The 13,800-nt window shown below is 37.5% G+C and overlaps 1 protein-coding gene across 1 annotated transcript in view; it reads right to left on the bottom strand.

Moving 5' to 3' along the window:
- FANCD2 (FA complementation group D2) overlaps positions 1-13,800 on the bottom strand; it is a 49,627-nt gene that overhangs the window by 17,161 nt on the left and 18,666 nt on the right. The window contains exons 17-29 of the mRNA XM_081072553.1: positions 12,661-12,792; positions 11,400-11,510; positions 8,156-8,265; positions 7,027-7,087; positions 6,268-6,387; positions 5,745-5,818; positions 5,304-5,450; positions 4,661-4,761; positions 4,139-4,254; positions 2,980-3,088; positions 2,137-2,247; positions 1,757-1,872; positions 352-492 (exon numbers count right to left, since the gene is read on the bottom strand). Of these exons, the coding sequence (XP_080928679.1) occupies positions 352-492; positions 1,757-1,872; positions 2,137-2,247; positions 2,980-3,088; positions 4,139-4,254; positions 4,661-4,761; positions 5,304-5,450; positions 5,745-5,818; positions 6,268-6,387; positions 7,027-7,087; positions 8,156-8,265; positions 11,400-11,510; positions 12,661-12,792 (1,449 nt within the window). The remainder of the gene's footprint in view (positions 1-351; positions 493-1,756; positions 1,873-2,136; positions 2,248-2,979; positions 3,089-4,138; positions 4,255-4,660; positions 4,762-5,303; positions 5,451-5,744; positions 5,819-6,267; positions 6,388-7,026; positions 7,088-8,155; positions 8,266-11,399; positions 11,511-12,660; positions 12,793-13,800) is intronic.

The raw sequence follows: 13,800 nt of genomic DNA, 5'->3' as shown, positions 1-13,800 counted from the left end.
CAGCTGTAGATGCTGAACTAATGCCATGAAAAATTGAAAATAGCGCTGTCCTCTATAATCTGGAACAGTGCTGCTCTGTAAGAGAAATCCAAACAGTTTATTGTTAATAACAAAGATAAGGATCACCTCTTTAGCAAGATCCTTTATAATGTCTAACATCATAAAAAACTTAGAATTATAAATATCAAGATGATGAGGACGATTATTCATCTTCATTTCCACACATAAAGTTGTTTTGGAAGCCAGAGTCCAACCTTTCTCAATGTCATGGTGTTCTTTTTGAAATAAAAATGGAGCTGAGGCACTTTCTGAAAGAAGACTAAGTTCTGGAATTTCATCTCTGTCACTTACTTCAGTGTGCATTTCAGAATCTAAGATGACCTTGGTCACAAGCCCACAATGGAGAACATTGAAGACCTCCATGTCCAGCTCCCGGAAAAAAGCATGGTAATTCTGTAGTGCCACTGTCTTTTCTTCTTTCCCTTTGAACTCCTGGGTAGAAAGGGGCAGCAGCCAACAGCATAAATAAGGATTCTATTTAGTCTAATTTTTAATGAAGATTTCCAAGTGCAATTATGCATTCATCTTATGTAAAGTTACATTTTCATCACATCACCAACTTTCACCAAAGTCCATAAATATTCCTAAGACAGAGCACCTAATTTAATATTGGGATATAGGTCACACATTGAGGGTCTTGATTGGTTTCTACTTAGGGATGAACTATTAGACAAATCAGGCATTATAGTGTGGTCCCTATGAGCTTAGGGGACAGAAAGATTTGGCTTCTTCAAGTTGATGGTCACCAAATGGAAGGGGGTTGGGGTGATGTGTGAAAAAGGCAAAAAGGATTAAGAAGTACAAACTGCTGGTTATAAAAGTAGTCACAGGGATGTAAAATACAGCATAGAAAATATAGTCAATAATATTTAAGAACTATGTATGGTGTCAGATAGACAGATTTATTGGAGTGATCGCTTTGTAAGGTATATAAATATCTAGTATTTTGTGCACCTGAAACTAATATAATATTGTATGTCAACTGCAATTGGAAAATAATTTTAAAGAAAAAAAAGATTTGGCTTTACGTCCTTGCTTAAGCACTTACTAACCACATGACCTTGGCCAAGTCACTTATCCTCTCTGGGTCTTAGTTTTTTTATCTACCAAATGTTATGGACTACTAACCTGGGGTGTTTAGGAGGATTAAAGAAGCTATACATAATATTAAACACTCAATGAACAGCTAAGGAAACAGAAATAATCAGGATCCATGTGGCTCAGGCAATATGACAAACACAGGAACCGTATTGTGAGTGGCACAGAGTTACAGGAAAAGGGAACTACTGGTTATTAAGTACCAGAAACTGAACAAAGCATTTCATGTTATCTCAATTTATTGAGAAGTTGATAATCTGGGATCAGAAGGGGAAAGAGGCTAAAAGAAGTATATCTATAACTACTTCTGAAGACAGAATTTGAAAATTGCTATAAGAATTCTAAGTACTGCTAGGGTGCAAAAAAGGGAGTAAAATGCTCAAGAAAATAATGAGGAAAAACAGTGTGTGGTAGTGTAACTTGACCACTATCAGCAGATTAACCTGAACTCTGCTACTGAGAGGGACACTGCAAGCTCCTAATTTTTCCCTTTGTAAAATGCAGAGAATGAAGCTGGCCCTCTGTTAATCTCACTGGGCTGTCACACCCCTTTATGGGGTGTGACAATACCTTTTGTCCAATACCTATGTTCCAATACCTTTTCCAGCTGGCCTCTATCAGGTAGTGTAGAGTCACATTCTGAACCATCCTCCTTTGAAAGCGTGTCATGGGAGGATGTTTTGTTGCCACCTCTTTTTCGTTTCCTTCCTCTTCCTGTTTCAAAAAGAAACAAGTGATTCAAGAATGCAATAATCATGTCTGCTAAATATCAGTGCCTTCAGGAAACAACCTGCTAAAGACTACCTAAAGACAGAGGAGGTAATTTTATAATCCTAAATTATAGCTCATTTATAACCATTCCAAAGAAATGGTTCAATTACATAATCTTTCCAATTACTGATGTCTTGATTCGTATAATCTCTTACGTCAATTCAGTGCAGCTCATAAGGAGACAAAGAATAAGAAGGACATACTTACCTGTCATTCCTTGTTTTCTGATTTTTGCTGAAACAGCTGTACTGGTATGAGGTATTACATCTACAGTTTCCAAGTCAAAGGTTGCAAGGGGAGGAACATAGTCTGGGGTGACTGAAACAGATAGCAGACACAAGCTCAACATATAACAACCATATACCACCATTAGACTGGGAATGTTTGATCACCTAATTGACTTAAAAACTAGTTTCCAGAACACCAGGCATGGCTGACTGCCTGTAAGATGCATTCAAGTCATCTGACATTAACTGTTTTGGCTTAGGAAAATGGCCAGAGATAACTTATGGGAATATCATATTAACTGATTATAATTAATATAAAACCATTCTAAATAATGATATAAAATATCCAAGCAGATACGGACTAAAAATAAACTTACATTTATAATCTAAAGATACTAGCAATAGTTCACGTAACAGTTGGTTTTACATAGTTATTTAGATGAGGGCCTCAGGGAAGCTTCATTTTTTTCACCAGAGAATCAAGCCAGCACTTTAAAAGGACAAGTTTACTTAATGGTCAAAAGGTATGAACAACTTTCAGCTTTACTATGGATTCATAATTATGTTCCCGAAGGCAAATCACATCAGAAGTTTGACCTCCGAAGAAGCAAACTAACTTGACAAAAGCCCAACCACTGTTTTATATTTTTTCAAGCAGCAAGAGCTCTTGGAGGTTATCAGTGAGAGGAAAATGGATGCACTCATTTTTAAAATTTTGTTGAACATTTGTCCCAGATGGGTAGGGAACAGTGATCATTGAGCCTGGCTGAAGAGCTAAATTCTTTATTGCCTCTCTGGTGTCTGAGTAGGACACCTCTCTTACCTGCCAAGTACTTTTCCAGAATTCTCTGTAGCTCTACAATGTGCTTTAATCGGGTGAGCACCTTCCCCATCATCTCGGGTGACGTTTGCCCACAGAAGGCATTTACAACCTGCAAAAGTTCAAATTCTATCCTCATACTTCGAACTGTTCAGATTTAACCTTGTTTCCATTGTCCATCCAGAGCTAAAAGATGCCATTCAGCAGCAGGATCTGTGAATTTAGTCTGTAATGTAAAAGTGTTCTCAGCAAGATGCTGTAGAGAAAAAGCCCTGGGCCAATACAGGCGATCTGACTTCTCATCCTAGTTCTAGGTATTACAAGTTAAGTAACAGGTGGAACAGCAGTAGCTACAGAAGCACACACTTTGGTGAAACAAGTCCTATTCTGCTACTAACTTGTGTGACCTTGGCCAAGTCTTTAACCTTTCTGAGCTTTTATTTCTTCAACTATAACATGGGAGTACAGTTGTTACACGAATTAAATAGTGTAAATAAAGAAATTAACCCAGCATTTGGCACAGTATAAATGCTTGATAAATTTTAATGACTTTGAACTCTCTGTACCTGCAACTCCATGTGTTAAAAAAAGGATAATACCCATTCTTGCCTACTCACAATATAACTATGAGGATAAGAGATAATTCAAGTGAACAAACATTCTCAGAAATAATATGCATGAGAAAAAAGTGAGATATAAATGTAAGATGTTATTATCATTCTCATCATTTCATTTTCCTTATATTTCATTTTATTGGACAGTTCATAAAGCACAAATATGTTCTAAAGGAAGGGGACAACTAACATTCAATTAATCTCACTGAATCGAAACATTGTGCACCTGTGCAAGGATGACCAGTATTTTCACAATGGAGAAGATGAAGTTATTCTAGGCAGAAATAAGTGAAGTAAGTATATACCGTAAGAAGGCTTGGAGGTAGTAAACCAAGGGCAACATTAAGTGAATTTTAGTATTTCGATTTGGCTACATCACAAGGTACATACAATTAGGGAGGAGTGGGACCTAACAGCTAGAGAAGTACACATACAGGGTTTAGTGCTTGGGGGAGACTTTTTACGGATTCTCATGAGAACCAAGAGAATAGTTTCCTTTTGAGAGGAACTACAGATAATAGGTGAAATGTTCCAGTAACTCTGCTCACCTCTCGGAACCAGTTGAGAGTAAGATATATGAGCGAACACATGAACGAACGCTCTTTAACAGACATGGACTCCAATCTCTCTCCAGGCTCCAGGTCAGTGAGGAATATAGGACAATCTGAAAGAGAACAAACGTATCTAACTCCTTTTAGTTCAACTCAACAGAACCTGGATACTGCTAGCTCTCTTTCTCCCCTTTAACTTGTATGTGAAGGTCAAGCTTTGATCAGTCTCAAAAATACTTCCATATTATGCAGCAGTCAACAAATATAATTAAGAAGTCTTTACAACAATTACAGGGGCAAGGACCAAAAAGCGACATGGAACTACAATAACAATCGATCTGTTAACATTATGTAATTCTGTATGTATTATTTTGTCTTTGGAACTCCATTATTACTGCTATACTAGTCTGTGAAGCTAGAAAATTCCTTCTCTCACACACCAGCTATTGGTCTGCCCTTTATTCAAATTTACCAAAGAAAAGTTACAAAGAAGAAAGATCTGATAACTTCATCCTATACCTAATAAACCATCAATCTCCTCCAAGTTTCCATTATGTTGTCTCACCACACAAAGTCTCAGTAACCGGAAATAGGGAGGCAGGCACAATGGAGACACCAATCTGGGAAGGAAAAACATTTCTAGATCACAGTTTATAGGCATATTAGTCCACATTTATAGGGAGCCCAACCTTATAATTGAATTTTGCCCCAAATAAATGTCTACATTTAAGAACTTATGACAAGAAACTTAATGGATACTTAGCAAATAAATAATAAATAATAATAAATAAATAAACTAAACTGCAAGAAGACAGAGGTGGGTAGAATGAAGACCCATATGTTAGGAGAAATGGAGGCAAGATGAAAGGAGGGAGTGAGAGTGACAAAGACAGAAAACTATGTCCATGAGAGGGGGAAAAGAACAGAAAACGAAAATAGCCTCACAGAAACCGGTTGGCTGTCATGAGGCAGTGCAAATCCCAACCCCAGGGTCGAAGAAAAAAACAGCGCGTCTACCCAATTCTCACTAACCCATCGAAATACCACCCGTCTTGGAAGAAACCCTTTTCAATCAAGTTCCCCAAAGATTCCAAGAACTGTGAAGTTCCTTGTGAATATTCAAAATACTAGCAGAGGTTTTAGAAAAGAAAAGTATACTAACTTGTGGTCTGAGTCCTGTGAAGTCATTCTACTCCCATCTTTTGCAAAATCTTGAGAGAACAACAGTGGCAGGAGGTTGACGGCAATCCCATCACAACTACTGTATTCTTCCAGCTCATAGAGAGCTTTCACAGGAAATGGATAGTCACTGTGGAGAGAACCCAGAATCTGATGCCCCGACTCAAGGGTATGCAAGTCTATGGGGGAAAACCACTGGAACAAATCAATCTCCCCTATTATGAGGAGAAATGAGAAACAAGATAAAGAATAATGCTAAGGAAACTTTTAGCAATTTTGGAGCTGGGGATTCTGGGGTGGGGAGGAAAGAAACTGTGGGAATGGGATAGACTTGGTTGAGGTCAAGGGCATTGTGATGTCTGTACCAGTTACTGACATAATTTCTTCACCAGTACAATCAAGTCAGTGGGTAAACAGTACTTACCCATTTGGAACAGCACACAAGTCCACCACAAAGGAGTCTTGGAAATCATTAAGGATAGTCTGGCCAACCCATTCCTTCAGGAAGCAAACAAAAAAGGCTGTACAGTCCAGGGTGTACTTGCTATGGAGCCCTAGACAAACTATAAACCTTTCTAAGCCTCAGTTTCCTCATTTCTAAGCCTCAGTTTCCTCATTTCTAAAAATAGCGATAATATACACCTCGTTATTATGAAGTGGCAAAGACATAATGCATGAAAAGTGCTTAACACAGTGGCTGGCACAGGATAGAAGCTGGCTGTCAACAACATCAGCAACGTTATCTACACCTCACCATTACTACTGTTACTATTATTATGGGAAGGACGCCTCCATGGAGAGGCCTGGGGCAGGAGGAGTCAGAACAGTTAGAATATGGGAGAGCTCAGAGGACGATCTATTTTTGCAGTGCAAAGCAGAAAAAAGCTTGAAGAATGTATAAGCAGCCCTCATGCTTCGTTGCTCTAAGAAAAGACACTTGACCTTACCAGGACTTTTGGAGCCAGCTTTCTTTTTTGGAGCAGGTTGGCAAATTCATCGTAATAAAGTGCAGAGGCCTGAGGAAACTGTTCAGTGCAGGAATGAACCAACTGCAGCAAGGAGGTCACCTGCCACAGTGAAGAGAGAGGACTGTTCAGCCCTTGGGCTGCCAATGCTTCCTCAACACCATCCAGCCCATTCAGTAGGTTTTTCCTTTCCCAATTTCACTGGCAAAGGTCTTACTCCTTCTCTCCTGAGGTTTTCCTGAACCTCTGAACCAGTCCATCTCTTTCCAATCCACCAGACACATGCAGCCAGATTAATTTTTCTAAAGCAAAGCTTGGATTATGCCATTTCTATGCTAAGAAACCCTTAAGAATTATCTATACACAAAAAATTAAATCAAAATGTTTTGATTCACATTCAAGGCCCTCTGTTTTCTATTTCCAAACTAGCTTTTTCAACTCTCCAATTGTACACTTACTTGTCCCTATGCTCTAGTCAATCTGCTATTCTCCAGACATGGCCCGTCTTTCGCTCTCTAGGAATTTATGATTTAATCAGGGAGATTAGACAGATACAGAAATAAATGCACCCCAAGCCAGTAGATGGTAATTGCCGTAAGAGTGGTACAAATCACGAAAGCTATAAGTCCATGAAAACATATTTTAAAAAAAGCAGCACACTTTCTGGTAAAGTGACAGTGACCAGCATCAATTCCTCAATTCCTCAAAAATGTATCCAATAACATAATATTAAGAACTCACCTGTGTGTACTGTTCATTGCTCAGGTCTGTTTTCCCTTGGGTCAAACTGGAAGATTGACTTCTAAAAACAAGGAATTTTAGCTTCGCTTATGTAATATTTTGTAACAAATGGCAATAAGTTTAAGAATCCTGCCTTCCCTGGGATAGGGGTGGAGGTAAAAGTGCATGAAGGCACAGAAGAGTATTTATTTAGGCCACACAAACTGTGGATTAGAGCAAAGAATGGCTCTCCAGATTTTTTTGAAGGGTACACTAAAATTAGTAATAATTACAAGAGCAAGCACTGGGCATTGTTCTAACCATTTAATGCTCTCAACAACTCTATGAAGTAAATACTATTATTATCTTTATTTCACAGATGTGAGACTACAGAGGCACAGAGCGGTATAGTACAGAGAGGGATTGCCCAAGATCATTCAGCTAATAAATAATGGAGCTAGTATTTGACCCCAGGCAAGCAGTATGGCTCCGGAGAATGAACTCTTAACTAGTACACTGTGTAACCTCTAAGTATTACTAATGCTGATTTTAAGGCTGTCTCCTGAGGCCTCAGGAATTCCTGACAAATCACTTCCAAGCAGCATAAACTGTATTCCAATGTCATTTAGCAATGAAAATGTCTTATCCAGCCCCAAATCTGATGTTTCTTTCCATGCAACAATTGTGGCATCAAAGTACAAGAGGGAAAATCCATAGGAATACTTTATTTGTATCAAACATGATGTCCCAGACAGGAATAACACAGCAATGAAAAAGCCTGTATTGTCTAGTGCTTGGGAGAGGAGCAGATGCAAAAAAATGCATTCCAAGAGGATCAGGGTTTCCCTTTTGTGGAAACAGTTCTAGAACTTTATTTCTTGGCAAGCCCTAGTTTTTAATGTATTACAATGACTGTGATCACAATTCTGTAAAAACTGTATGTGGTATATACAGTCAAGACTAGAAGGGACCATGGAAAAGTAGCAACAAACATTTGTTCACTTTCCTTATTATGGTTTTAATGTCTACTGCTATAATGATGTCTGCACAACGTAATACTTTATTTTGTAAAGTATTACAAAATAATACTTTACAAAGTATTATTGACTAATTGAACTTGAGCCACAGAAGTCAGAATTACCATGCATACCCGTCTGCAGCCATGATGCCAGCCATGGTGACAGCACCAATAATACCAATGAGTTTGTACTTGAATATGGTGCTAGAGAGCTGCTTCCGTACCACCAAGTGCATGTCGTCCTGCAAGGAGACAATGACAGAGAAAAGTGAACATGCTGGAACGGTATATAGTAAAAGGGCCTGGGGCCAGCCGGGTGGCCCAGGTGGTTAGAGCTCTATGCTCCTAACTCCGAAGGCTGCCGGTTCGATTCCCACATGGGCCAGTGGGCTCTCAAAAACCAAAAATAAAATAAAATAAAATAAAATAAAATAAAAATAATAATAAAATAAAAGGGCCTACAGATATCAGAGCCAAAAAACCTGGAACAGCCAGGGTTCTATCATTTACTACCTGTGTGGCCTTTGGCAAGTCATTTTATCTCTCTGAGTCTTAATTTTCTTCATCTAGGAATGTTTTGATAGGATCAAAGAAAAATTATGAAAAATTCCTAGAACAATGCCTCGTACATGACAGACACTCAATAACAACAGTTGTTATTGTTACTGTTGTGATAGCTGCTCAATTAACATATGTGAATTATCATAATGTTGTTGGTTGCTCAGCAAAAATAATAGAGAAAAACACTTAGGAATAAATTTAACCAAGGAGGCAAAAGATTTGTACATTAAAACCTACAAAACATTGCTGAAAGAAATTAAAGAACTACTAAAAAATGGAAAGATATCCCATGGTCATGGATTGGAACACTTAATATTGTTAAGATAATGATCCCACTCAAAGTGATAAGCACATTCAATGTAATCCTTATTAAAATCTCAATAGCATTTTTGCAAATAGAAAAACCCATACTAAAATTAATTTTGAATTTCAAGGAACTCCAAATAGCCAAAATGATCTTGAAAAAGAACAAATTTGGAGGGCTCACACTTTCAACTTCAAAATTACTATTAACACAAAGCTACAGTAATCAAAACAGTGTGCTACTAACGTAATGATACACATAGACCAATGCATAGAATTCAGAACCCAGAAATAAATCCTCACATAGAAGATCAAATGATTTTCCACAAAGGTGCCAAGACTATTCAATGAGAAAGGATAGTCTGTTTTCAACAGAAGATGCTAAGAAAACCAGATACTCACAATCAAAAGAGTGAAGTTGATCCCTTATCTTACACTATATACAAAAATTAAGTCAGAGCAAATCAATGATCTAAGTTTAGAAGCCAAAAATATAAAGCTCTTGCAAGAAAGTGCAGGGGAAAATCTTCATGACTTTGGATTTGGCAATGGTTTTTCTTTACTATGACTCTAAAACACAGGCAACAACAAAAATGAATAAATTGGACTTCATCAAAACTGCATCAAAAGACACTATGAGGAGTGAAAAAACAATCCACAGAATGGGAGAAAATATTTGTAAATTATGCATCTGGTAAGGGGTTAATATCCAGAACACATAAAGAATTCCGGCACATCAACAATGAAAAACAATCCATTTACAAAATGAGCAGAGGACTTGAATAGATGTTTTTCAAAGAGGACATACAAATGACTAGTAAGCACATGCTAAGATGTTCATCATTAGCCATCAGGGAAATGCAAATCAAAACCACAATAATATACTACTTCACACCCAGCAGGATAGTTATAATTAAAAAACAAAAAATAAGTGCTGGTGAGGATGTAGAAAAATTGGAACCCTCAATTGTTCATGGGAATGTAAAATGGTGCAGTCACTGTGGAAAACAGTTTGGTGGTTCCTCAAAATGTTAAACATAGAATCACCATGTGACCCAGCAATTTTACTTCTAGGTATATGCCCAAAAGAATTGAAAATAGGGACTCAATGAGACACTTGTATACTAATGTTCACAGCAGCATTATTCACAGTAACCAAAAGGTGGAAAAAGGCCAGTGTCCATGAATGGATGAATGGTAAACTAAATGTGGTATATATATATATACATATATATATATATATATATATATATATATATATATATATATATATATGTATATATATATATGTATATATATATATATATACACACACACACAATGGGATATTTTTCAGCCATAAAAGAAATTAAGTTCTAAAATATAGAACATCTTCAACATAGATGAACCTTGAACATATTATGCTAAGTGAAAAATAAGCCAGACACAAAAAGACAAATACTGCATTATTCTATTTAAACGCGGTACCTAGAATAGGCAAATTCAGAGACAGACAGTAGATTAGAGGTTACCAGGAGGTGGGAGAAGAGTAATGGGAGTTATTACTTAACGGGTACAGAATTTCTGTTTGGGACGATGAAAAAGTTCTGGATATAGATAGTGGTGACCATAGTACACCACTGTGAATGGACTTAATGCCACTGAATTGTACTTAAAAATGGCTAAAATAGTAAATGTGCTATGCATATTTTACAAGTAAAAAATAAAATGACATAGCTCTATATTAATGATATGAAGCAATCTCCAAATGTACTGCTAAATGAAAAACTCAAGATGCAGAACAAGAGGGGAAAGAGTAGAACATAGGTAAATACAAATTTGTAAATGCTCAGAACATCTCAGAAAGCTGTGAAATGGTAAAAGTGATTGGCTTTAGAGAATTAGATGCCTAGAGGACTGAAAGGGAGATTTATTTTTCACTACCTTTCTATACTTTTGAATTTTGTACCATGCATATTACCTAGCCATTTTTTTTTAAAATTAAAAAATGGTGCTGGTTGTTCAAAGTCATAGTTTAGTATGGATTACTGCCACAGGGTGGCACCAAAGATACAAAAAAGCTATGAGTTATGATTCCAACCTGAATCTCTTCTTTTATTTTAGTCCTTTGCCTGGCTTTTTCAATGAATGGTGTCCAGAAATGAAAACAAGCCCAGATGAAGTTCACGTTAGATGTAGACGTTCCTTAGGGAACAAGAGAATTCTCTGTGCCAAGGTACTCAGCACAGAACCTGAATGGCTTTTCTTACTCCGTTTCATAGTTAGCTGATTACAGACCCATGTCTACCCTAACAGACTAAGTTCCTTAAGGGCAGAAGGTCTCATATACCTAACATCTCAGTGCTTGGCACACAGTAGGCACTTAATGTCTGTGGTAAAAAAAAGAATAAACAAATGCAGGGGGCTATGGTTATGTACTCTGTTTTCTACTGCTACAAAGGCTGGAGTGATTTTTTTCAGTAAATTTCAATAGAAGTGGTTTAAGATTCTTTCTCAACACACTGCCTCTTACCTGGATATGACTGCTGCCTTCATGCTGTTTACTAAATGCCAGTGTACTGAGAATACAGAAGAGTTTTCGTATTTGCTGAGGGGACATTTTATCCAGATAATCTAAAATGCCCTGTGAGAAAAAAATGCCAATGATGTGGTTAACAACTAACATTTATTTCCTTTAAATCAAAAACATTAAATCCTTATAAGAGGTATACATAGATAGGCAGGAATCTGTTCCACACAAGCTCAAGTTCTCTAAAGCTATGCTCAGGGCCCGGAGAGCTGACATTCTGCTTAGTCATCCTAACATAACCTCCTAGTTCTTATTCTTTTTCTCCACCCTTCCATTTTTCTTAGTGAAAACAATATTCCGCCAAAAGTCACGTCTCCACTTTATTCCTTATCACATCATCCCTCCTCAGCTTCTACTCCATGAATTATTTATTCTGAAGGAGTCACAAGGGAACTATGCACTGACTTTCTGACCTTGGGCAAAGCCTCAGCTTTCTCATCTTTAATATGAGGATAACATGATCTACAGTTATCTTTCAAAGCCCAGACTTGATTATGTCAACTCCCTGTTAAAAACCTGGACTAGCTCCTTAACGTCTATAAAGTTGAAACTCATTAGCATTGTATTTGGGACCTTGCACAATCTGTCCCTGTCCCATGTCTTCCCAGTCTCACCTCCCACCACCTCACCATATAACCTACTCACCAGTCACATTGGTCTACTTGTCATCCATCCCTCAGGCACACCATGGACAAGGTGCCAATTTGCTTCCATTCAAACTGTACTCTGCTTAGATGCACTTCCCTTACTTTCTCTCATCAAATCATTCCCCATCCTTCAAGAATCACTGAAATGCTGTCTCCTCTTTGAAGACGTCTTCAGTTCCCCAATCCAAATTAACTATTCCTCCTCTGTTGTATCTATAGCACTTTATTAAAGAATTCATCAGGTTGTATTTATAATGACTTGCTTATGTGTCTTACTTTCCATCAGTCAGGACTGACTTTTGTATCCACAGCACCCAGAAGACAGCCTGACACATAGCTAAGTATAAAGAAGTATTTGCTGCATGAATTAATCCATATGTAGGTGAATTATTTTTTTTCTATTATTTGCCCATCACCTCACCTCCTTCTTGCCCCCTCCTATCGATTATAGTTCTCAATATTTAGAGTACAAAATAAATTGTTGCTAACATAGTAACTATCCCTTAGATATACGCAAGAAAAATGATCCAATAGATGTCAACAGAGGGACTCGATACCTTCACAAAGACAGCATTCAGCCTCATAGCAGATAGGTCTAGAACTGCCAACTCTAGGAGGACATCCAATGCAGTGTCAACTTCGGCTTCATTCCCACTGCAGATATGGGTCACTAATGCACCAATAGCTTCCTATACAGAGAAGAGTCAACAGGGCAGTGTGAGGCAAAAATATGGTATGACCATGGTAAAGGCGTTCATGCCCGAGGCCATTCCAATCTCATCATGATGAAAAACCCACCCTACCCCATCATCTACTTTTAGTATCTAATTTTCATTAATGTTGGATTCAGGAGGCTTAGGATTCTGCCAATCTACCATTCAGTCATGTCCCATAATTTATCAGTAAGCACTCGCTAAGCCCTGCTGATTTTGTTCCTTGGAGTCGTCTTTCTTTGTCATATGGGTTAAATATTAGCCTTTAAGTTGTACTTGTACTTAATCTACCAAAAAATGGCACTTAAGGAACTAAAGGTTGTGAAAGTTTTTATCGGTTAGACTTGTATGTTTCAAGCAAACATGGGCTATGATAGTGTTTTTTTAAGACATTAAGATGGTTTCAAAAAATGTCTTAAAGGCCATTCTCCCTTTCGTTTATACTGCTGCTCCATACTGAGTCGTATGGCTTTCTCAACTGCAATAGTTAGCTCATGCCAGCTAAGTCGATTTCCCTGTTTTAAATTTTTAATTTTTAACTTCATTTTTAAGAGTTCCATTCAAGTGTGTTTTAATATCGTTAATAATAGGTGTAGTATATATAACAAATACAGAATAAGACATTTCGTTCTTTGTTTTTATAACCACTTTCCACAAGTACAACCCTCCCTCTCTAGTTGTGTGCTATTAAATTGTGTGTCTCATGTTCATGAGAATAGATTTAAGCCCTCAGGCTTTCTCCTTCATTGGTTTTTTTGCCACATTATTTTCTAGAGCACTTGAAGATCAACTGGGAGTTGATTATTTGCAACTAAATTTTAAAACTGTAATTCCTGTACTGTGAAAACTGCTTTTCAACCCCAGCCCTTTAAGCCATGGTTTATCTGAAGTACACCAGATATGGATCTTCATTTTAGACTCAGAAAATTTTAGAGCTCACAACACAGTTAGATCCTCCAGTCCCATCTCTTCACTATATTGGGA

The sequence above is a fragment of the Rhinolophus hipposideros genome (genome assembly GCF_964194185.1).
Source record: "Rhinolophus hipposideros genome assembly, chromosome: 14".
Lineage (NCBI taxonomy): Eukaryota > Metazoa > Chordata > Mammalia > Chiroptera > Rhinolophidae > Rhinolophus > Rhinolophus hipposideros.
The sequence above is the reverse complement of the archived record's forward strand: the minus strand, read 5'-3'. Positions and strand labels throughout refer to the sequence as shown.